Source organism: Tetrao urogallus, assembly GCF_951394365.1.
Source record: "Tetrao urogallus genome assembly, chromosome: 15".
In the NCBI taxonomy this organism is placed as follows: Eukaryota; Metazoa; Chordata; class Aves; order Galliformes; family Phasianidae; genus Tetrao; species Tetrao urogallus.
The window spans coordinates 10,746,074-10,771,206 of record NC_136828.1 but is presented as its reverse complement, the minus strand read 5'-3'; the positions used below and the strand labels follow the sequence as shown (position 1 = coordinate 10,771,206).

Sequence of the window (25,133 nt, the reverse complement as noted above, 5' to 3'; positions counted from 1 at the left end):
CAAGGGCCTTTACCTGCACCTCACTTGGTTTTTACCAAGCCAGTTTTAGAGCTTGCGTGATAGGATTTCTGTTAGTGGTGGGCTTCAGCATCTGTTTTTTCAACTCTTTTAGTGATAAATCCACATGAGACTCCATGCAAAGCTTTTGGGCAATAATCCACGTTGTGTTTTTCCTATCTGACTGGTTTATTGCACATCCAAATGTACTGAAAGGATTAAATACACTCTATGGACAGGTACGACTTCACAGGCATTTTGAAAAGCCAGGGCCACGGGGATTCTGCTGCTCAGCCCAAGACTGCACAGACGTTCATCTACAGACAGTCCTACTTCCCTTCTCTTCTGCAAAACACACACAGAATTTCACTCGTGTCCCAACAATCAGTACTGCAGAAACTGGTCCCCATTTGCAACAAGAACACGGGTGTAAACATCCTCTGTCCTGTAGAGTCTCGCTGGATGAGCGCCTGGAGCGACCCTGTGCAAATGTCACACTACGGTACAACTTCACACCTCCAATGCAATCCTCACTCCCACCCACAAATCACAAGAATGATGGTCAATGGAAACAAACAAACAAAACTGAGAACGATGCCAGAATTTTTGACGGGTGTCTACTTTCTGTTCCTAGCACAGTTTAAAGCTATTATCAAATTCAATTTTAAAAAGACAAAATAGAAGTATTCCAGTAGACATCTTCTAAGAACAATCTCTTACCCACAGCTGAATTTCAATGCACTATTCCATAAACAAAAACATCTGTTAAATGTTTCAGTAATGAATTTCTCTAAAAATCAGGCTTGCCAAAGAAAAAAAAAATCCTATACAAGCAAGCCTGCTTTACTGAAGTTTAGACATGTTTGACAGATAACTGGGTCCTTCTGAAGCCGTGTTATTTGTTAAAATACTGTCTCATCTCGGAGTGCAAACTGGAAAAAATGTTAGTGATTCAGGTATTTGATTTGCTTTTGTTTCCCTCGGGAAGTTATCTTAGCCATGTGTTAGAGAACCAACCTTTGAATATTAGTTTCAGGTATTTGAAAAAATAGCCTCCTATGGCTCTCTGGGGAAATTCTTATCCTTACAGAACCGAAGTCGTAAATCCTTTCAATAGCTTTCCATAACATTTAAAATGTATTCACTGTATAGTTACCCTTTTACCACAGCCTCCAAATAAACCTTTCGCAAGGCCAAGAACTTCAGAACAGAAGTCAGCTCTGTCGACTGAGCGTTCGGCCGTTTCCATTTTGACTCTTCCAATATGAAGTCACAAAAACGTTTCAGGTAAAACAGTGGCACAGAAATCACAGCTTTGAAATTGAATAAATTTTGTCCTCTGTCTCCTCCTCACAAAGCTTCTCTGCAAGGTAATTATATCTGAGCAAACTACGGAAAGTAATTCTGCAGGAGGAAATAACTGCTTTCATGTGCAAAACAATTAGGTTTCAGCCAGGACAACCAAAAAGAAATCATACAATACCATTTGAGCTGTCCCCAATTCTTTTGCTTTTCTCAAGGTAAGCCGCAGCTTCCACTGGGAGCTTCCTGCTAAGGCAGAACTTGAATTTCTTTGCCTTTCAGTTAAATGCTCATATGGAGGTAATTTCTGCTAGAAGTTCGCTTTTTAATCAGGTGTTCAGAATGTGCAATGCAAATTCTTGTGCCAGTCAGACACTCTGCACCCACTGGACTCTACGGGGTTCAAGCTTGATTTTAGACAAACTAACCAGGCACACCGAACCATCTGCATGTCCTCAGCAAATCAAGCTCATTCTGAATTACACTGCGACTCTCCTATTAAAAAAAAACAAAACCCACAGGGCATCGACCCTATCACAATATGTGTTACAAATCTAGCAGAATATCCTGTGCATCCAAAGCCAAATGCTGGACTTGGCTGCATTTCATTTTATGGGGGATGGAAGAAGAGGGAAGGGCTTATTGTGACAAAGGAGAAAAAGAGTTGGAAACCACCAACAAAAGCCCCTGCCCCCACCATCATCCACCAAGAGTGGAAGGGAAACAACCCATCTCCAAGTTGTCCAGAGTTCCGGTGCTTCAGACAGCTTAGCAGGAAGGTCACAGCAAGCTTCTTCTAGCTTTTGATTTGGTGGTCCATGAGCTAGCATCTGTTTCCTTTGGTTGCTTTTTCACTCCACAGCAAACCCACATGTCTCTTCCACAGCTGTCAACAGCTTCTCGTAAAGCTTCTCATATGACTCATAAGGCGGAATGTCAATCCGGTTAAAGCTGGGGATAAAGTAACAACACATTGCAGATCATGAATCTAACACATCTACTGCAATAAGAAAACAAACAAAAAAACAAAAACCCTCACATACAAACCCCAGATTAGCTTAATAAAGATAGCATTTGTAAAATCAACATCAAAGCCTCAGCCCCTTCAATGGCCAAAGGAGGAACATCAAAGAAATAACTGTACTGCTGCAGCAGGAATCTCTTACTTGGGCTGGGTCTGGGAGGAGGAGATGCAGGAGGCTGCATAGAAAGCAAGACACCAGGCAGGCCTGCTCCTTGCTCTGCCTGAAGACAGTCTGTGCTTCTAGTGAAATGATTTCCTTTCCCTGATAGAGTGAGGCTTCCATATGAGAGCTCAGTTCTGTATCAAATAGCATTCTTTTCTTACATTTTACATCTAAAAACTACTCTTCCTAATCCTGAATGAAGATTCATCGCTATGAGCAATTTATCAGCGAATACTTTTGCTGAAATACGTGGAAATTAACATCTCACTATTCAGAATAATCAATTCTGGGGCAGAGAAAAACCACAGATGGTATAGAAGACATAAATCAAGCAATAAGAACTTAAGTCAATTATTTTGCAGGCTGCAGAGTACAGGTATTTCCAAGCTAGCAGAACAGACTTGGATTCACCTAAGCACGTCACACGGATTTATCCATAGCCAGGACTGAGATGGCTTCTTTTAAGACAAAGCAGAAACGTTCCATCTTACCAAGTGTGGGCTTTTGGAAGGTTGTCTGTGTTTGCATCTATTAAATGGATGGTAAACAATCTGGGTCCTGCAGCGCCTGTAGAACCTTACAAACAGACATTCTAGTTAATGCACTTCAACAAAACAGCATTAGTGCACACATATGCTGCTATTTATAAAAAGGCAAGAGAATAGTTCCAGATGCAGATATGAGTATGCTATGGGCAAAGCCTGTGGGTCAGACTTGCAGCTGGTGAAGAGATAACAGAAATGATGGGTCTCTTAATGACAACAAACTTGCAGACCAGTATTTTGGAAAGCAGTTAAACTTCACATAGTCATACTTTCAAAAACGAAAAGGCTCAGAAGTAAGAAGACTTTTCTTGCAAAACAGAACTCTGTATTTGAATTCTGAAGATCAGTCTGCTGCCAGTTAACAACAGTCTGGGACACTGCTACCTTTTCTGATGACAAGTGCAACTTTCAGGAAGTTGCTTTAAAGCCTGATGGTCTGTTGCCAACCATCAATAGGAATACACTTCTCATGAAAAAGAACTGTTCAGGCTGCTCTATAATCATGTACGTGCTTTCATGCAGTGATACTAATGTCAGTCCACAGAACTGTAAGAGACTGATAAGCCAGCATTGACACCAGCCTAAGTGCTACATGAGGACACACTGCTCAGCTTGCATGACTTGTCAGCAACAACTAAAGTGGTGACCAGCAGCCACTGATAAATGCAGAACTGCTCTTGGGATGAAAAGTTTGCAAGTGATCGAGCTATCCAGTAACATGCTGATATTCCAGAAGGGCCCAGCAAATTCCACACCATCTTCCTCCCACTGCATGTTAACTCAGCCTCCACATCAGTCACCTTGTAAAGCCTTGAAGCCTTGAAGTGGGACACGCGTCGAACCCGTCACAAACTGCAAAAGCCTTGCCCTTCTTTCTTCATCAAATGTTTCCACCGCTTGCCAGAACCACTTCACAATATTGCTATCTGCCATGCAGTGCTTCAGACGTGTGTTTGACTTCCAGTCATTCAGGTCTATCTTATCCAGGCCTCCTATGATTAGCTGTTAATGCATCAGAAAATGCTTTAACATTCAAAGTCATTTCAGGTTTGCAGCTATGAAAACATACATGGAGTCATTTCACAAAGCCCAGCATTCTTTATGCACTCGAGCCACCTTCCTGGTACACAGTAACGCTCCAAAACAGTTTAGAACAGGAAGTAAATCTCCCCAGTTAATCTGCAATGAAACTGAAGCCCAGGATTACACCAGAACTGGAATTTTCAGAAGTCAGAGTCAAATGCCCATTCAAGACCTGCTTTTTAAATCTAGCTACCTGAAAAGTACAGTATATCTTCATGAGGATGCAGCACAGACTTGGATGAAGGCGTGCCATCTACTGAGTTGACACAGAAATCGTTTTCCTGATCTGCTTTGTCCTAGAGTTGCTAATAACCCACTACAGGGAAGTGCTGCTCAGCTTATGGTTACATCCTAAGTGGTCCGTTGTCCACATCTGACCACTCACTACAAAAACTGTGCAGCTGTTTTTTGATGTTGTTTATGAGAGTGTCTGACACAGACTAGACGGATTGCTTCAATCTCTTTTCCAGATGAAACCAGGTTGCAAAATATTGAAAGAGGAAGTCATTATTGGCCATGAATCTAACCAGCTACCCTGGCAACGACAAACAAATGGCATACGGGAGACATCATCACTCAAAACAAAATGTGTGTCATATTCTAAATTTCCCATAATATTCCACAGTGAGTATTTCATTCTAAGAGCTGCCATTTAGCAGCTGTCTTTTTGTGCCACCAAGATGGAACCCACTTAGACTAATTTACAGTATCAGGGCAGTTGTGACCATCCTAATTTGGACAGTATTGAAATATTAATTGGATTTACAATCTGCCTTTTTAAACAACTAACTCATGGAACACAGTAACTTCACCTGAACAATTGTGTGCACAAACTACTACCATTAAACTATTTCTTCCAGTACCTCAAACAGTCTACTGCCTTCTTTAAAATAATACACAAAAAGCAGGAAGAAAAACGGTGTAGAACTCTACAGCTCAGGATTAAACGCAAAGACAAATTAATTTTCTATGTGCTCTCTCACTTCTACTTTAGCTGCTGTAAACCATGACTTCTGTGTCTATAGAAACAGACGTATTAAAACAGTCATTGAAGAAAACAAGCAGTGGGGCAAACAACAGGTTAGGTCTTGCCAGCAGCTCTTCAGGCTTGCAATGCTCCCTGTCTCTGCCCAGACCACCTGCTTTGAGCATTATGCCTGCTTACACAACACGGTGTATTTGTCTTCCCTGTTCAAGCAGTTCTCTCACTAACATTAACCCAAAGCAAGTCTAGAATAAAACAGAAAGCGTTTGGTTAAACAAACGCACAGCCTTCTGGTAAATAAATGGCAATAAATGGTGGTGTTACTTATTTTCCAATCAGTGCTTGGGCACGGAACGTACGAGTTAGGAACTGATACTCCAAGCGGATCAAATGCGTACCTCAAGTTCCTTCTGGTCAAAAGGCTTGAGGAGATGCTGGGGAATGAGTTCGTTAAAACCCTTCTGCAGAGCCAAGAACTGTGCTTCTATGCCCCTCATAAATCGCCAGTTCACATACAGCCTGGGGGAGGAAAAAAGTCAGGGTGATAAGCTGGATAAGACTGGGCTTTTTAGAGCAAGGCTGGAAAAGTTTACAGAGGAAGATTCAGAAGACAGTTTGTTGTATGAAAGAAATTATTATTAATTCCTTTTGCTATCAGCATTTAATTATTACACCGTTAACAGACAACGCAAAGTACAATTTACAACTTCTTCCCAGGCTCTACCATGTTAGGTGGCATGAGAACAGGTCGTTTATGACTCAGGTATTTCCCTCTGAAATGCCCAATATCATCAGTTCCACCATATAAAAAAAGCAACGCGTTCGCTGCCTTCCTGTCACTGCATGATATGTGTTTGTTCTGCAATACCTGACATATTCTTTCTTGTTCTCTTCTGTCACTGGAATGTTCCTGCCGTTTGGTTTGAGTTCGTGCTGTAAAATCCTTCCAAAAGCATTGTGTTCCACACAGAAAGTATGGTCCAGAACCGGGGTGATATCGTTCTCTCTAACAAATGAAAGACAGAAGGGAAACTTTGTATTTCTGATCACTTGCAGGGGCGATGCTGGCAGCTTGTTATTTGAACACAGTCTTCAGGATAAACCCAGTAACCATCTACCTGCATTCCACACCACCAGAGGAAGCTGCCACAACCACTGATTTCTGTATGGCTTATTGCCTGCTCATCAGAGCCCATCAGAGGTGTCGCTCTCACCACTACGACTGTAGCAGTATTTGGGATAATGAATAAGTAATTAAACCCTAAACACACACACACAATGATCCCATTTGCTGTCATGTACTCAGTGAAGCACAGAAGAAATCAATTATTTTATTTTCAATAACACACCAATAGCTTTAAACATAAATTTAAAACAGTCTTTATGAAAAAGTGACGGTGCAAAGCAATGCTAAAGAATCCCAAAGCTACACCTAGTGATGACGGATTTTGTTCTAAATTGTACATGTACAAAGTTCAAATTAATTCAATTTATTTTCTTTTTAATCAAAAGTAGTTTCCCTTCTTTTTTTTTTATTTTAAATCCACGTTTTCTTATGGCCAAAGGTTGTACTTCCAAACTCAGGAGAGTTCTGAGGATTTTGATACTGCAGTATTCTACCACACTCATACAACACTTAAATTAGAACCTAATTTACTACAAGGAGGCCTAACACAGCTCACATGAGCATTTTTTCCTCAAATACCTTGAGCTTTTTGACACAGAAATTGCTACTCAGGAATCCTGTACCCATCTCCCCCATTACTGACGCTTCTATTTTCTGTAAAGCACGATCTTCTCCACAGCAAGACAACTTACAAATACAGTACTTACAGAATCCAGACTAAACTTTTGTGTAGTTCTGGGTCAACAGATTCCAGATCAGAGAGCTGAATGGGTTTCCCCAGGAGCTGTTTATAAAAGGGCACCGTGAACCCCCCATTGATATAGTGTCCATGGAACACAGCCAAACCCATTATCCGACCAACAAAATGGAAATAAGACAAGTGGTCCTGCAGAGAGAGGAGAACATCAGGCAGCACAAAGGCATTCTAACACTGACATCTGGTGGCTATTTAAGTATAAGTCATCTGCAGCCCTCCGGGCAAAAGGAACCACAACTTTTTCCTCATAACATAACCAAGAAGCATTTAATGATTAAACATATCAAACAAGTCTCTGCACTTTACCTAACAAATTATGTACAAGTGCTTTAGACCTTGCAAACAGAACTGCTGCTCCTTTTAGGGCTTACATCAATACAAGGCCTCCAATAGTGAGGAAGAAAACACCCAAACGACACAGGAGCTTATTGAGAAAGGGAAAGCAAGGCTTACAAGCCCCTGCAGTCACAGAGACCATGCAGTGTCTGCACCATCACCTGTAGCTAAAACGAAGAGTACTTTTACCTATCCCAGAATCAACATGCACCCCAGCCAGCACCAAGGAGTCTCAAATGACAGCCAAAAGATTTCAGGTACTTATCAAAAGAGAACTCTCATGTTACTTCTGTGCAAACCCTGCTCCTCTGTACCATAACAACACAAGACTTGTTAACATGTTTTTACCCCCCTTCATTGTATGTTCTCATCATGAAAATAACAGCTGCAATGATCAACTGCAGGAGACAAGCTCTTGAAGTACACATATTGCTCAGAAGTCAATACTTACAGGGTTGATAGAGGAATCTGGATTGATTTGCAGCATGTAAATATTATCTGTAGAGTACTGGAAGAGTCCATAGTATGGATTCAACATTTCATGGCACAGTAAATACAACCATTCTCTGCCAAGAAAAAGTGTTATTTTAGAAGAAAGCAACTTGCATTTAAACTTCAGACAACACAGTTGTTGTGGGCCATTAACACAGTTATCAGTTTCCTAGCTTGGTTTTGGTTTACAAGTAGTGAAGAAATTACCATGAATTAACATAGCTAGTAAGCCATGAGACAATGCCATCTATTCCTCACCCATTCCCTGAACACTGTCAGAGACATATTTAAACAAATCAAGTCTGAACAAGACTCACTGAAAAACACACACACACACACAAAGAAACACCAATTTCACAGCTACAAAGTGTCAGAAAAACTGAAATCCCACCTTGCTACTCCTCCATAATCCAGGCCTTCCTCGCCTCGAAATTTTACCATAAGCCTCTTTTTCAAATCCTTTGGCCTCATCTTCATTATCTGACGGTAGGATTCCTGTACACGTGTACACATATATTTATAGGTTGGGGTTTTTTAACAGATTATACATTTCTTTTCTATAATTAGCTCTAAGAAGCTCTAAGAATTAGTATAACACAGATTTTTTACTCAGCTACAGAAAACATTCTGCTAAAGAGCTAATCTAAAGCACATTTCAATGGCAGCACTAATATTTGTTGGTGTAAAGTCCACAAAAAGCTTAATTCCCTTTTGCTACAAAGGTACTTAAAAAATAATCCAATCTAAGAATAGAAGAATGCCCAATTAGAGTTACCTCTTGCACACTACATACACAAGTGGTAATAGCAAGCAGATGCCATTGCTTTTCAACTGCTTTCAGCAGTTTTCAACTGCTGTCATTTCTAAATGAAAAAGAATGCTCAAATTTGTCAGCAAAATCCATGTGAAGTTTACATAATCTAGCTTTCCTCATGTAAGGTGAAAGACTTTCAGCAACTAAACATTTGTATTGGCAAAAGAACCCCAAACTACTCAGAATCTCTTCTTACCAATGTCCACGTCAAAACACGAAACTAAAAGAATGCTTTTTCTTTAATTTAATCAGAGTTCTGATAATCCATGTGATACCGCTGGATTCACCACCTCTCTCATTAAACAGACTTGATGTAAGACCAGTTTCATTAAACTTGAGTAAGAGAAGCTGATATTAGTAGTACAGAGTCCATCAAATACCTCAAATATTTCCTCTCTGGATACCTCAATTCGGCAGTGACCTGCCTGTGGTTGCTGCAGGGAGAGCTCATGTCTAAGAACTTTCAGCTTTTGCACCAAGTCTCTTTCATATCTCTGTGCAGGCAACTCTTCACCCTCTTCCACAGACCCCTCATTTGGGGCTGGCAGAGGCTGCTGGCTGGGCTCTTTTAGCTGGCATTGATGACTTTGAAAGGAAAGCAAAATATTCATTCTAGAAGCATTACAACAAGGAAGATGTAAAAACAATAAAACTTTCTGGTGCTTCTCCCATACATCTTGAAGAGCATGAAAAGATCTCTAATGAAACAACAGCTTTATAAATGGAACCATCTAACAACTGCAGTGAATTTTTTTTTCCAGCTCCACCCAAAGTAGGGATAACACAGTAGAACAGAACTGCCTCTACAGTTATTGGAAGAGATATATGTACGTGTCCCACATAGATGAAGCTTCAAACATCCTCACTGGTCATGCCTTTATTTGGGCTTCTTCCAGGGTCAGTTCTGTAACAGTGCAGCTGCTTTTGCATGATGCAGAGCTTGAACTGATTAAATCCTGCTAAACCTGAGCTGGCTGTGCACAGCACCAGGCAACCTGACTCCAGTTGGCTTTATATTCCTGTTGTCTGGAGCTCAAGGGAGCACAAAGCCAGCTCATGTCCACCACAGAACTGAACTGCTAAGCCAGAGAGACATGAGTGGAGTGCTGTGGAACTGCCTGGCAGATCCTCCACCCCACACCCCAGCATTTCTAGAACTGCCTATTTTCTCCATCACAATTTGGTGCAGTTTTATCAAACCAACTTAAAAGATCAGCATTGTGCAGAAATATGCAAGCCCTCCCTGGGGACTGCAAAGCATAATAAAAGCAGTTTTGTAGAGACTCTGCATGAAGTTTAGACAAAACTGGGGCTGACAACTAACATTCAGACCCTGATTAGACCCACACAGAAATCCACCTCCTTGCATCTGTTGCCTAATATCATTACACACTGATTTTTTTTCAGTCCCTCATGACTCAGACTGTAGTTAAAACTGTACAAAAATAAATGGTTTAAGAATCCAAACTTTAGATGAATTATTTATCCTGCAAGCTTCTTACTTCATGATGTGATGTAGTCGTGGATCTGTGAATTGCGTGGTTCTGTTGTTATGATCTACAAAATATATTCTTCCTGAAACCGTACTCCTAACTTCCCAACCTGGAGGCAGAGGTCCCAGCTCCTCGCAATTCACACTGTTAAGGTCTCTGAGGAGGAAAGCAAACAAAGTTAAAGCGCTGCCGAAGGGAAGGTGGAAACAATTACATTCAGGGGACAGGGAGGGGGAGTGAAGTTGGCTCTCAGAGATTGCAGGCTACGAAGGTCTCAGCAAGAAGCACACGATAGCTACTTTAATGTTGCCTTTTTAGAATCCTCCATCTAAGCAGTGCAACTTTGTAAGCTGTCCTTGGAAGTAACAAAGCCACGCAGCTTAAAAGTAACCTCAACATGCAACATCATCATTTAGGCAGAGCTGCAAACGGAGAGGGAGATCTTCCTTGTAGCAAAAAAACTCACAGAAAAACAAAAAAGAGAAATCCTATTAACATTAATGCCAGCCGTGCGTAGGAAACCTACAAATGAAAGGCCTCCAAAGCAACCACTGCCTCCAAATAAGCAGGGGGTTAAGAAGCCGAGGCAGCCAACACTAAGATCACCTAAAAAGAAAAATTCAGCTCTTTAATTAGCAAGGTTAGAAACTTAAGCATGAGAAATCGCTCCCAGGAAGGCTTCACTGACCGTGCGTCCCTTTCATTCCTGATAGCTTCAAGGTGCCGTTCTTTGTAAGCGCTGCTAAAGGCAATCACTCACCTTCAGGTAGCACAATAGCAGTGAAATCCAACACTCAGGATGTATTTACAAGTCGAGAATTTAAAATGCTTTAGAGCTACCACCCCGTGCAGTAAAATACCACAGTGGCAAGAAAAAGGAGGAGGGGAATCTGGAGACTTGTTTTGGCAGAAATGCTGTGCAGGGAGGGATTCCCTGGACAGCTGAGGTGAGTTTATCTATTATGCAGGGTTGAAGACATCACTGTAGATTTCCTTACCTAAATCTAACAACCCAACGTCAGCATAAGGGTATGAGAGGCTTTAGAAAAGGTAGAGCACTTTGTACATCAAAGGCTTCATTACTGTCAAGGGATGGCATAAGCCAGCATGGGGTACACAGGGAGACAGACGAGCCTTTGTTAGGCTCCTTGAAAGAAGATTATAGCTGTAGCCATTTGTTTCAATCAGCTGTGCATCTGAAAGTGCTTTAAGATTTGATTATATCAAGTTTTAACCTACATCTGTGCTAAATGCCAAGGTTACATTTTTGCACTGTAACTTGGTGGTAAAGCAAAGCCATCTCCACTTTGTAAGAGGAACGTGTCCACTTACATTGCTGGTAAAAAAAAATCTGGCTCAGATCTGTAGGAAAAAGAAGCAGTAGCTTTCATTAAGTAAATCAGGATCACTTGAAGAAGAAATAAGGCTTTGGGCATCCAAGTCAGACTTGAGTGACATGAAGAATGAGTATTGTCATTTCTTCTTCCAACAACAGCAGCTAATCTAACATCAGCTATTTTATCTCTCTCTAAACCTCATTTTTTCATATCCTCCCATATCCTGTGGCTATATCAACACTTTTGCTTACACTACTGCACATAATATTTCTAATATCCTGTACCACACTGGTCTATCACACAATGAACACAGCAGCTGAAGAGTTACAAACGCCGTGCTTTACTACAGAATTGGGTGTGCAGTGAAACAGCCCAGATTCAGAGCTCCTCAAGGAAGACAGACAGACCTTAGTCACAAAGACCTGGATTAACTGCAGGTTAAGTTTTAAAGAGGCTTTTCTAAATTAATCATGTGGAGGATTCGTATTTCCTAGCTGCAAATCATTGGTCTGAAGCATAAAAACCCCAACACTACTTCAAGTTTAAAGATAACAAGTAATCTCTCTGCTTGGGTTGTACAAGAATGGGCACTACTACAGCAGAAATTACTAATCCAACACCCAGCAAGCAGTCACTTTTTTATTTCATTTGTAGTCCAAACTGGTTTTAAACAAAAAATATTTGATTCAGAAATCCAACTTCACAAAACCAATAATGAAGTCACGTTGACATTTTTGGAAGGGTTTGTCAAATGGTGTTTCCTGAAGGACTACACACTTTTCTTGGCTTGTTTTACATGATTCACTGGTAGGTAATTCTCCCTTTCAAAAAGTCATATTGAATGTATGGCAAAAAGCTAACTGGAGAGATCCAAAATCACCCTCTGCTCTTGTCTCTCCTTTAAGTTTCACTTCATAATTATTATTCTTAAAGATTTCACAGATTTTTGCTCTAAAAGACCCAGCTTACATCTGTACATGCACAGAATCCCCCCCATGGCCCCGAGTTTGTAACTAGAAATACATACCTTGGTATCCTAGGGTCATGCCACGTGCTAACTCCAGTCTGCGTGTGCAAAAAATAAACCTGTCCCTGTACCGTTGTTCTTTGTTCTGTGAAGATGGATGGAAGATTATGGTAAGGCACAACTCTAAAAAAAGCCAACCTGAATAAACAGTTTGTTTGAAGCCATTAGAGCACATTGCCTTTCTGCCAGAGCTAGGAGACAGTATTTGAGCCACCCCACCTGACCTCTTGCAGCACGGACTGCTTTGCCCTTAAACACAGTCCTCACAAGTTTACTTGACTGCAGTTCAGCAATCCTTTTCAAACTCAAAGATCCAGCATGTCTCAGTTTGTATTTTTATTTTTAGATCTTGAGACATCTCAAACCCCCAAACTGGATTTCTTTCCTCCTAGATTTGGCGTGCTCTTTTCCAAGCTTTAAATTCTCCTTAATCTTATCCTTCCTAATCTTCTGTACTACTGGCTTCTCTGCTTTTATATTTTCCTGATCTTTTCTCAAATGTGGGCTCAAACCTACACGATACGCCAAGGGGGAAGGAAAAAATAGCATTACTGCTCTAGTTTAAAGAGCTCTTTACATTCGTTTCTCCCCAGATACAATGCCAAGATTAGCAGTGAATTTTCTGTAACAGCATCACACCACAACCTCATGTTTAATTTACCATCAACCCCTCAGTGTATCCTGGAGTAGACAACTGCTAATTAGACAATCTCAAACTTGCAGCTGCACTGCTCAGTTCCTTTTCCAAAATGCAGACCATCAGATGCTCACGGATACTGCATGTCCTAACAGGTAAACCACATCAGGATGGTAAAATGGGAGAATTGTCCTCTGAAGCCTTTTGAAAACTTAAATGGAATGGTTCTGGAAAATTCTTACCATAGCCTTCAGGTAGGTCAGGAGACTGGTGACCATGAGGTCTGTTCTGAGGTGTCTGTACATGACCTCTGACTTCAGGAGTCCGAAGGCGCTGTGCCTGAAGCCTCTGATCTTGACTGGGAGATTCTACAAAGCGACAACTGCCTCCACCTGCAGCCCCTGTAGTGTCTGTGTAGGGTGCTGGTTCTTCCATAAAACAGCTCAGTGGCCTCCCTGGTCCAGAATCTTCATAAACCGTTCTGAAAATGGGGAAACTTCAAGATTTTCCATCACAGAAGTGAATGCAGAAACAAATGTCTTTCTCTCTCTCCCTTTCTCTCTCCATTACTTCAAGTAACTTCCAACCCAAGATATGCCATTTCCTTACACCAAATTTCTTAGCCAAACAGAAGTGCCAGAAGCACTGGTAACAAGAAATATCAAGTCCTTGTCAGTTTAGCTGATTTTCTTTGAGCAAGCATTCAGCTACAGCTGTACTACCTGTTACGTATTCCAGAGAAGTTCACAGTCATTATATTCTTCCCACATATAAACCTGTTTTCTGAGGAAATGTAAAGAAAGGAATCCTTACCCTTCATTCTCCAAAAGCCCTCTGCAATCTACCACAGAACCTCCGGTGCCTATTCTGTCCCGTGTCTGTAAACTGACTGAAATAAAAAGCAAATGCAAGTTAATAATTGTTCCCTAAACAACAACAAAAAACCAGATAACCCACGTTTACACAGGGTAAAACACTGCAGAACACTAAAACCATACTGCACACATGAGAGCACATCACTCGCCCCAGCTCCCTCCGCAACCCTGACACATTACTGACTTTTTAAATAGGGTGGAAAGACATGAGAGGCATCACATCATCAAAACTGAAGCTGATTCTGTTCCTGTGAATATCAAATATCAGGCCCCACATCTGCATTTCATGGGGTTTCGGGAAGGTGAGCTGGGAGGAAATTGCTCACCACTAGATGTCATCATTACGGTGAGAATTCTGATTTTGCTGAACATATTGATGTACAGCTATTGAAAAGCTTGGGCTCAGGGCAGGGCAGGGGGAGGCAGAGCAGTGTGGTGACATGGTTGTTAAGTTGGATGCAAAACTAGCATTGACAGCAGTGGAAAGAAATAGTCAAAAATCAAGGATGGCATCGAAACAGCAATTTGCAGAATTTCTTTTACCTTCTTTAGGTCCCTCCTATCCAGGTGATGTCCCTTTTGCCTGTCATCTTGGTCCAAAAGCTATTAGTTTTACAGTAACATTTCACCCTTCCAGAGTTGCAATAGGAACCCTGCCAAATGCACTCCCTCTTCTTAGTATTGTTTGCCATTATTAAATAAGAGCAAATCAACTCGTTTGCAGGAGTACAACAGAACAATTGCTGTTATGTAACCTAATCCCATTAAAACCTGAAGAAACAACACAGAAAAGGCTCTGAAGCAGTAACCACGGGTGTCTTTTCCAATTCATCATTTGCCCTGATGGTGTATTTAAGAAGAGAAATGTTTAACTAAGAGTATTCTTACCCACTATTTGGCCTCGCACAGCATCAGTATCCGTGGGATTTAGTTTGCATAGATCCAAACGCTGGTCTGCAAACAAGAATTGGAAACATCAACAAAACACGGAGGGGCTGGGAGAGAACACTACTCACTACTCAGACAAGGCACTGAAGGTTCTGGGCTGTGCCAGGCAGGAGCTGCTCTTACATCCGGTGTCTTTTAGCCTGCTGATGGCATTGGAGAGGAGTCGCACACACCCCAGGAAGCCAGCTCCCTGTTTCTTGTGGATTTTTTTATGGTTCCATACACTGATGGTTATGGAATCTGTCTTCCCAACATATCTACAGAAAATACATATCAGAAGAGTCATCAGAAGACTTATTTCAGAAGAAAATACCACCTCACTCCACAGCATTTCTGTGCTACAAATTCTGATACATTGGAGTACGTTGGTCACGCTCCTTTATTATAAACACAGAAGTGCTTAAGCCTGGAAAGGTGTTATTAATGAGTTACTGCACGTTACACAGCACATTTAATTGATATTGCTGCAGCACAAATTAACCACAGGCAGCCCCATTAAAACCTCAGCATCAAACTAATTGATGTAGAAAACTTTCTTAAAATTTATATTTGTAATATTTTGAAGGCAATGAATCACTGCAAGGACAATCTGTTCTAAAAGCTGAACTGCTCACTCCACGCCGTGGTGCTCTGTACCTAACATACACATATCTCCAAATTCAAACACCTACAGGCAACAGAAGCAAACCTTTACTAGCAGGCAGTTTTCTGTCATTGCAAACATTAGTCCTCCTCAGCAAATATGATTCTTCTTGGTAACACATGATGAAGCACCAGTGGCCATTCTTCCCTTTCATCTATTAGATAAATGCCTGGAATACATATATATATCTATACACACACACGAGTTTACTTATAACCTAATGAACAACTCACAGATCATAATGCTGGTTCCATTTGGGGTCCAATGTGTTCTTCACAGTGTCAGTTGAGTGGCACTGACCTGACCCATCAACAACTATTTTTGCAAACGGGTCAGGAAGTCCTGTGGAAGGGAAAAGGGGCTGTTACACTTCATGCTTTTTGTTTTGTTTCTGCCCAGATAATGATATCATCAAGTCCTGCACGTTTTCTCCCCTCAAGAAAGGAAAGGTGCCATCATCCCCAAACGGAAAATAGAGAAAGCAGTTCCTATTTAAAGAACGAGGTACTTCTGCCCTACACATCTGTATCTGCCATAAATAGTAAAACTATTTAGGAAACAGGCAAAACGTGCTTAATTTTACAGTGCTTAAACGCTATAAGCATACTGGAAAGTAGGCATTTTTATTCAATCCTTAACATAACATTGAGACTGCAGCTCTGGGATACTTTACTTGCACCCCTGGCATGTTTTGTAAATACTTCCACAAGAGATGGATGCTACTGGTAACCCACAGAAAGAAGTGCAAGCAGCAACCTGCTTGTGGGTCATCGGCCAGACTTTCAACAAGAATCTGAGATCCTTGGTCTTTCCAACACTGGATCCTGCATCACCCAAATACAGCTCAGGGCAACGTGTGTTTGTGTAGTAATGCAATGCTACTGCAAGCATGAGCCACAGAACAAATCACATACAAAAATGAGCCAGGACAGTAAAGCACAGTCTAGAGATAAACCTCATTAAGCAAGAGCAGAAGGTTATACAATTAAGGCATACTTACTGAAGAAATCTTTCTTTGCAAGATTCTTGGCACATAATACTGCAAAACAAAATATCACAGTAAGAAATCTTAAGAACAAATAAAGCCTTGCAGCAATCACACCCCTTACAATACTATCTGGTCTTAATTCCTGTAAGAAACCCAAATGTTAAACACGAGCATCGTCTTCTTTATCTGTGATTGGAAATGCACTTTGCTGGTTTGTTCCGTTGTTGCAAAGTACAGATTTATTGCACGTCTCTTTGTGCCAAAGCCTCCCTGTTTTCTATGCTACATGCTTATGTGCTTCAACAAGATTTTGCTGCACTTGTTTCACTCATCTTACAATGCAGGTTTTGAACCAAGAATGGTTCAGGGCTCCTGGAGGTGACCTCGGCACCAGGTCCAAGCAGAACTGTGCAGCCTCCTGCTTTTCAGAGCAGCAGTACAGCCAACTCATGGAGGTGCTGCTCCAACAGCCTCAACACCTCGCCAAAACAGAAAGGATTGGAGATGAACACGACTTCACCGAGGAGAAAATAGAAATACTGAGGGGAAAGACAGCATCAAGAATTTTTCCTTTGCAAGGGCCACAATTGAGACATTTCCCTCTCTCCAATTCCACTCAATAACAGAGAGGTTAAGGCAAAAATGAGATCAAGAAACTTGCACCAATATCCATTTCTACTTGGTCTATTACCAGCTACAAGCACAAATTCTGCTGTTTAGTAAGGGCTGCTCAGCACAGCCTCAATAATTCAAGTAGCTCAGTATCCATTAAACTCTTAGGCCAGAAAAAGTAACTACAGAACCAAACATAAAAACATGAGAGCTCTGACTCGCCCAGCACCAGGAGAAAAAAAGAACCAAGAAAAGTATTTATAAGACTGAGCCTTTGAGGGAGCCTCTTCCCCACCAAGTTCTATCCTTCAGCACAAGGATGAACGCTCACAGATAACTCAAGATGGTCTTTTCCCCCGACACAGATGCTTCTCATCTGCCTGGCCCTGCACTTCCAGCAGCCCCAGCAGCATTTGCACACAGTAGCTCTATGCTGGGCACAGTGAAGATGTGCATAAAGATATATTTCTTTTGCACTTCCACTGGAATTCCACAGCAACGGCCCATCAGCTGAAACATCCCGCAGAATAAGGACTGCCTCATCTCACATGACAAGCCAACAGCCCAGAGCCATCCCAGCTTAACACAGATGTACACAGAAAAAAAATATACACAAATCCTTCCGTTTTATTAATAATTAAAGCAGCCACTGCATGCAACTATTTTTAGAATGGATTAAAAATTATGTGCTTCTGAGATTGGTAAACTGCATGTTCAGAGAAAGCTCCTCTTGGGCATTTTAAGAGCTGACCAAAAAGGAGAAGTCTGCAGGACCGCGGCAATTTGGTTTGAAATAGAACAGGGTGACAGAAGCTCTATGGAAGCACAACAGGGCAAAGCTTAATTTCCTCCTCCCAGCCAGGAAAAGGAACCAGCAGAGCAGGCAATGAATACAGGCAGAACCAGAGCCAGAACGTTCCAGCACTCGCCAAAACGAATTTTGAAGTTCCTTTGAGTGGTGGAGCTTTTTCTTTTCTAAATCAAATAACTCATCCCACTTTCCTTCCCCAGTTCGAAGAGCACGTTATTAAGTTGGACAAGCACTCCATCTGTAACAATCTGCATATTCTCTGGCTATACAATTATCACATTTATTTTACATTTCAGGTGTGCTTTCTAAAGCTCACCAGCAGCCGCAGCTTCTAAAGCTGTTACCAAAGAATTCTATTTTTCAGTTCATTGTTTTCTTTCTGCCACAGGCTTTCAGTCCATAGCAGAGGAGCATGGTTGCCAATTTGCCAGTTGCAGCCTGTGAAACCCTCAATTTTAGGTTGCAAAAAACCATGATTCTTTCTAGTAAGAACACTGGCATAACAGCTAGCGGCAGACAAACTTTTGTGGAGCAACCTGTAGGAACAGGCTGCCCGAGAGGGACCTCTGGCTTTGCTCCACTATTTGCATATGAAACTCACTAAGAAAAATATTTTCAAGTGCCCTATCTGTTCGAGGGGATACATTTCTAAATTCCAGGAAAGCAAAAAGTGACAAAAGTCAGCACTGGGATGCTTGGACATGAAACCACACCAGCAGTGGGCACACAGCACCCCCAGATCCGTAAAGCCGTGCCCAATTTGCTTCTCAAATGTCCAGCCTCCAACAGGACCTCAGTGAATCTGCTCTGGGATCTGGCTGCTGCCACCTCAGACTGAAAGCCCTGAACTCAGCTGGATTTACCTACAAAAGCTTAAGAAGTTACTGAAGTTACCCCAGCATGGAGGTTGCTGCCCGGACGAGGCGCAGGGAAAGGGATGGATGCTGATCTGCAAACCGGCCGCTCTGCTCAGGCTTTGCACAAACTCCAGCATCCAGCCTTTGCAAAATGCTTTTCCTTTCTTTAAACGAGGCTTATGGCCCATCAGCAGGAGAAATCTGCTCACATTTGTTGCAGAGTTACAGAAGGCACTAATTCTCCTGTCTCGGACATTTGCATTCTGCCTTCTGAAAGCCAACCGACTTGTTCCAGCTTGACACACTATTTGTTTATGCTGCACTCCGGATTGCTATGCAGCACTCAAGAACTTCTTTTTATACTGTAGATCCCAAGGAACACTGAAGCAATGTCTTCACATCCCTATTATAATATTTATAAAGGGATGGGAATGTTTTTTTAAGCACCTGACATTACTGAGATAATTTCAAAGGCCAAATTAGCCAGCTGGGTGAAGCATTAATGTGAAAGCATATTTGGCAGAGGGTGAAGAAAGGATGAGGCTTAGACAAAGTCAGGATTCACCCTGCGGATTCAGCGCAGCCCGGGGGAGGCGAGCAGTTCCGTGCCAGCCCCCGGCTGTCCGCCCGCTCCCAAAGCAGAAGTGAATCATCTGTAGGAGCTGCAGCAGGTGTAGGAAGGGAAGCACGGCACGGCTCTGCTGCCTGCGCTGAGCCAGGCTGAGCGTTGCATCAGAAAGCTGCTGCTTCACCAGCGAGCGGCCTCTGGAGCATGACCGGCCTTCCTGGGAAGGAGGAGAGCCCGGGTGAGGAACAATTAAACAGCCCCAAGTAAACAGAGCTGCCTACGAATGTGCTCAGGTGCCAAGTTCCTCCTTCACACTGGGCTCCTGGGATAGCTGCTGGTCTGCAGGGAGGTCCTTCACTCTGCTGTTTCTCTGCAGCGCTCACACCTAACATAACATTCCCTCAGCACAGCGCTATGCTGCTATCATTGTTTTCAGGTAGGTGAGTTTTGCAGCACGCAGAGATTCAGCAGACGCCAGCCTGTACCAATGCGAAGCAGCATCTGCGTTAGGGACTGCAATAATTCACACTTTGCTCCGTGCTCTGAGTGAAAGGTAAGCACCTCCTTGCTGAAATGAAGGACTTTTACTCGTGGCTACGATCTGAGCCAGCAGCATTCAGCTGAGCATTCCAGTTAGACTGGGAGACAAGGCCACCCAGCAGCACGGCCACGTCTTCCTTGGGAAAGGGGGAAGGTCGTGCTGAGGGATGCTGGCAAACAAACCTCTCAGCCATCTCTGGCCTTCCCTTTGATATTCCAGGTTAATCATTTGTGCTTGTGCAAACACGCTGCTAGATTCCAGGATATATTCATTTTACTTTCTGACAGAAGGTAAACACAAGGCCAGCAGGCTAATGACGTAAAAAGGGCTTCACTTAGTATTTACTTCTGAGCAGACCATCTTTAATCATGGAGACACACAGCATAAGCATTACGAGCACTGCAAGTTGTCCGACTCTTCCATCTTGAAAAAGTCTGCAGAAGACAGCACAGAAAAATAATGGGCTCCAAGTGTAGAAAATCTTCCACAAACAAACAAAGACTCACACAAAAAAGAAAAAGCACAAGCATCAGCTATTTACCACATGCTGCTCTAACAGCCCAAAGCACCACAGCCCATAGTTAAAACCTTTGCCGGCCCTGTGATAGGAAATCACTTCCTGTCCCAATGCTTCTACACAATCTGTGTGCAAAGTGCTGAGAAATGCCTCCAGCCATCCCCCCCCAGTGCCCCAAAGCAGGACTCTGCTTATCGCCCCTCTTCTGTGCACATAACCTTAAATGAGACTTTGCTGCAGATCAAACGTTTGTTTTCATTTCTACCACCAGGCAACCCGTGAAGGTTTTTAAGTGCTTTGTTTTTTTAAGGCTGACAATCATTTATGTTTGATAGGGCACAAGAGCAAGTTGAATGGAAAAGGAAAGGCGGGTAAAGGCAGCGAGTGTCAAAATGTGGCTTCTCTGCAGCAAACCACATCACTGAACTGAAAGGTACCGTTTTGTTCACAAATCGAAGCTTAAGCTGTCACCACAAAGGCCATGGTTTCTATTCCAGTCCTTTTCTTGTTTGCTTTAAGAATACTTGTAGTCTTCCTCTGTCTGCTTCAGACTGCAATGCATAAATCCACGGACTGCTTTAGCTTTACAGTAAGTGAATCACTGCAGTGCTTAATGCAGAAAAGAAACCAAACTGAGTCTTACCTCTGCCAAAGAAACCAATTCTCTGTACAGAACTAATTTCACACGTGCAGCCACTGATGTGCACACTGAGTGACCTTCCCGAATGCTCTCAGCACCACGGTGCCAACCAGACCTGCAGTCCTCTACAAACCAGCCCAAACCCTCAGACTTTGGGGCTGCCACACATCACACCCCGGCATTTGAAGACTGCCCGTACTGAACCTAACTGCCAGATTAAAGCAATGCTTCATTAGAAAACCTCAGTTCTCAAAGAGTTGCTGGATTTGATGCATGAAGCCTTTTTGTGGCCCTTTTGTGTAGGCTGCAGTGAGAATCAAAGCCTCTTTTCAAGGCATGCTTTCCTCGTGGGCTGGAACTTGGCTTCATGCAGCCAGTTGCAAACACTAGACAACTTTGAAGAGCTCTTCAAAAAACCACACACCCAGAAAAAGCCATTTTTATTAGTCCATTAACATGTCATTAAAGTATCCACTTTGCCAAGAATCAGATTTCCATCCTACCTAAGCATAAAAATGTCACGCATGAGAGAGAGCCCTCGCAGCACAAACAACAGCAAGTGGACAAAACCCAACAGTTTCATCTCCAAGATTCCTAAAACTTACTCAAACTGAAAAAATCCTCCTGGGCACTGACTGGCTGCAGGTCTTCACATCCTGCATGTGTACAGCAGCAGGTCTGATTAACCCTCCATAAAGTGAATCACTCAAAAATCAGTGCAGGACTATTGGAAGAACAAACACCACTCATTTCCAGTTAGCTGAGACTGCGTGCATCACGACCAGTAAAGCAAGTTTTAGAGTGAACCGAGATACAAAGCTTGGAGAAACACTAAGAGTTATGGAATTAGCTGGAGAACTTTGCAGGGATTAAATGAAAAGAAGAGATCAATAGGAAGCTGAATTAATGCCGATGCTGAATCAGAGAAAGGCACACAAATTAGACAAGTAGAAATAAGCATATCCAATTATCTCTCATACTAACTCTTCTTTCCCCTTTGTTCACCCATAACAAATGCCTGATACAAAGGCTAACTCCCAGATTACATTTTTCATTAAATCCTATTATTGCATCAGTTTTCTTGTAAGACTGCTATGCCTTCCTCCAGTGCAGGCCAAGAACTTTCTCATACTCTCTCTGCAATCTCCTATTGATACTCAGTTTCTACTCAGATGTAAAACCCAAGTAACCCCAACCACTGCAGTATTTGTTACTGCTGTCCTCAGCCAGCCCCAGGTCTGAAACAGAGGTCACCCAAAGAATTTCTTTAGCCCTTATACAATGGGGCAAACTCCAGCTACAGTGAACTCCCACCTCTCACTCAAACTAGTTCCAGGGCCTTTTTGTTGCTGCTGTAGAGGGCAAACCTCTCAAAGTGACTTCAGCACCTTCAGCTTACCATTTCCCTTGCCCCTACAAGGATTTCTTAGTTGTAGGGAACACAACCAGGAACACTGGGGCAAGAACACAGTAATTCTGCCATCAAGAAGTACCTTGCAGCACGAGCCTCCTTCACACCCTTGGACCTTTTCCTTGCAGGCCATCTGGCATCACATTCAGAACACAACCACGTTCTTTGCAAACTGGAAGTAAGAGCTAAGTTAGCTACTGCTACCCCCATTTCACAGCAGCTGGAAGGCTCGTTCTCAAAGAGAGCCATTCTCAAAAAACACTCAATTGACCACTCTTTAACCAGAGAAAACATTCACAGAACATGAAGTTATATATAACTACTCCATGGTTTTTAAAACTCAGTCCTCTGCCGCCAAGACTCATCAAACTCAGTCAAGTTTTGCTTTGCTAGAGCGTCCACAAATGGTCTCCCAGCTCCCTGAAAACAGTCCATATGCTCAGGCTTCAGCTATAGTGTCAGCTTCTGCATACACTTGAGAGAAACAGAAGTACCTGGAAAGAACAAAAAATTCCTGTTAAAATATCACTAATTTGCCCCAAGATCAGAATACTGTTCTGTCTCGTAGCTGACAGCTAACTAAAACAATCTAAATGACAAGATTCATACTGGAACCAAACCCAGCATTTTACATTTACTCCACACTTGATTGTGCAAGCTGCAGTTACTGGAACAACACAGTTCTGCATTTCTTCCCTTCCACATCTCGTGTCTCCAACCACACGTACTTGAATAATTTCTGTTTTCAAGCAAAGAGCATTTATCAAGACAGGCTTATCTGCACAGCTTGCACATACTTGTGCTCGCATTTTGAAACAGACACCAACATGCATTGTGCAAGAGCATTGCTCTGAAGTTGAAGGCTTGCCACAAAGCTATGTGGCTCCATTTTCTTAAATTACATTTAAATACAAACTGTGCTGAAGTCTTAATACTTCACTTTTATAGTTACCCAAGTGCTGAAAAAGCATCTGGAAAAAAATTCCTAAAGCATGAAAAACATGTTCCTCCACCCACATGCGCTCATAACTCAGATTCCAAACTGAATTTTACTAAGATGGCCAAAAATATTTTGCACTTTTAACACTTGGAGCTTTCAAAGCACCTTTTTCAAAGCACACAAGTACCCACGAGAACGGAACGCTCAACCCATGCTGCTCACAACAGGTGGAGCTGAGGACCGAGCTCAAAGCAGCCCTGATCCCGGGACCTCAGTAAACAACAGGTCTGTCCTGGAAAGGCTGGCCAAGTCTTCACAAACACAGAATTGTTCCTCTGGAAAGCACCGGGTGAACAGCAATGAATTATGAATCAAATTCAAGAGAAAAGCCAACGAGCACTCTAGAAATGAGTCCGAAACTGTGCTGGTTTTCACTACTGCCTGGGCAGAAACGACCTTCCAACTCCTTCATGAGAACGAGAGCCCTTTGCAGCGCATCCTACGGCTAAGTCATCATTTAATTTAGGTGTGTTTAATTTAATTTCTCTGATCTCCACTTTCCTAAGTTAAATGTATGAAGTGTTAAGCACTGCATTTTCATTATCAAACAGAAGCTCGCAAAGATTCGCCCTTGCAGTTGATCACTTGCTTACTAATTCAGTACATGAAAGTCTTTTCCAATAAACATTCTGTGCACTATAAAACACAGAAATTTAGATCCCCCCTCTTCCCAGACATTCTCTGTGGGACTACCCACACCATTAGCCCAGCTATGTTGTTTATAAGCAGTTTGTGAGACTCCACTTATGAGCACGTTTATATACGATTAGCAGCTTTTTTCCTCCCACAAAACACCACCCAATAATGGACTTGGAGTTTTTACAAGACATGCATTTCCTAAGTCCGATAGGAAAAGCAGCACAACTGCTCTCTGCTGCTTTATTAAGGAGGGAAAAGCAGAAAACAAAGGATCCAAACCAGAAGTAATATGTTTGAGGATGTCTATCACGTGTCTAAAACGAGCCAAGGGAGCAAGCAACAGCACCAATTCAAACAGCCCCAGCCTTGGGGTTCTGTCTGTGGTGCAAAACACTGCTGGAAACCAAACCCTGGGTCAGCTGCTACACCTGGGGCTATGGGGAACAGTGATGGCTGTATTTTGCAGCCCAGCATCACCTCCAGCTCTCTGCTCACTCACTGGCCTGCTTCAAACCATCTTCCTGCAGTGCAGGAGGAAGAAGAAAGTTTGCCCTTCCACTGCAGAACCTGTGTCAGCAGGAAGCACCGTGCTGGAGGTCTACAGCCACGTGTCGTTTCAATGGGAACACTAAACTTGTAACCTAAAACACATTTTCTGTCTCCAAAAAGCAGTTGGTATTTATAGTCCCTCATACGCAGGTAGCATCAAGACTTGAACGTAACAGTTTGAACATAAAACACTATTCTGTGGGAGGAAAAATGAATACAATTTCACGCGTACTTAATCTCAATTTGAAAACTGAGATTTGTTTCTGTATACAGAGCCAATATTGAGCATTTTTGATATCTTACAGCAATTAAATAAGGTACAAAATCAACTCAATAGGAACCAAATTTTCTAATTAGTTTATTTTAATAAACAGTACAAAACTCACGCCTGGTTCTCATCAAACACCAAATAGATT

The 25,133-nt window shown here is 42.3% G+C and overlaps 1 protein-coding gene across 3 annotated transcripts in view; it reads right to left on the bottom strand.

Moving 5' to 3' along the window:
• Positions 1-2,150: 2,150 nt before the first annotated feature.
• SMURF1 (SMAD specific E3 ubiquitin protein ligase 1) overlaps positions 2,151-25,133 on the bottom strand; it is a gene marked incomplete at both ends in the record, with an annotated part of 38,713 nt that continues 15,730 nt past the window's right edge. Inside the window, 17 exons of one of the 3 annotated variants that reach the window (XM_079542743.1) lie at positions 2,151-2,250; positions 2,978-3,062; positions 3,832-4,033; positions 5,498-5,618; positions 5,968-6,105; positions 6,933-7,111; positions 7,770-7,884; positions 8,202-8,305; positions 9,005-9,209; positions 10,127-10,303; positions 12,482-12,566; positions 13,361-13,599; positions 13,932-14,007; positions 14,882-14,947; positions 15,065-15,198; positions 15,818-15,926; positions 16,585-16,623. In XM_079542743.1, the coding sequence (XP_079398869.1) occupies positions 2,151-2,250; positions 2,978-3,062; positions 3,832-4,033; positions 5,498-5,618; positions 5,968-6,105; positions 6,933-7,111; positions 7,770-7,884; positions 8,202-8,305; positions 9,005-9,209; positions 10,127-10,303; positions 12,482-12,566; positions 13,361-13,599; positions 13,932-14,007; positions 14,882-14,947; positions 15,065-15,198; positions 15,818-15,926; positions 16,585-16,623 (2,174 nt within the window). The remainder of the gene's footprint in view (positions 2,251-2,977; positions 3,063-3,831; positions 4,034-5,497; positions 5,619-5,967; positions 6,106-6,932; positions 7,112-7,769; positions 7,885-8,201; positions 8,306-9,004; positions 9,210-10,126; positions 10,304-12,481; positions 12,567-13,360; positions 13,600-13,931; positions 14,008-14,881; positions 14,948-15,064; positions 15,199-15,817; positions 15,927-16,584; positions 16,624-25,133) is intronic. The other 2 variants (XM_079542744.1, XM_079542745.1) reach the window with 2 other exon arrangements.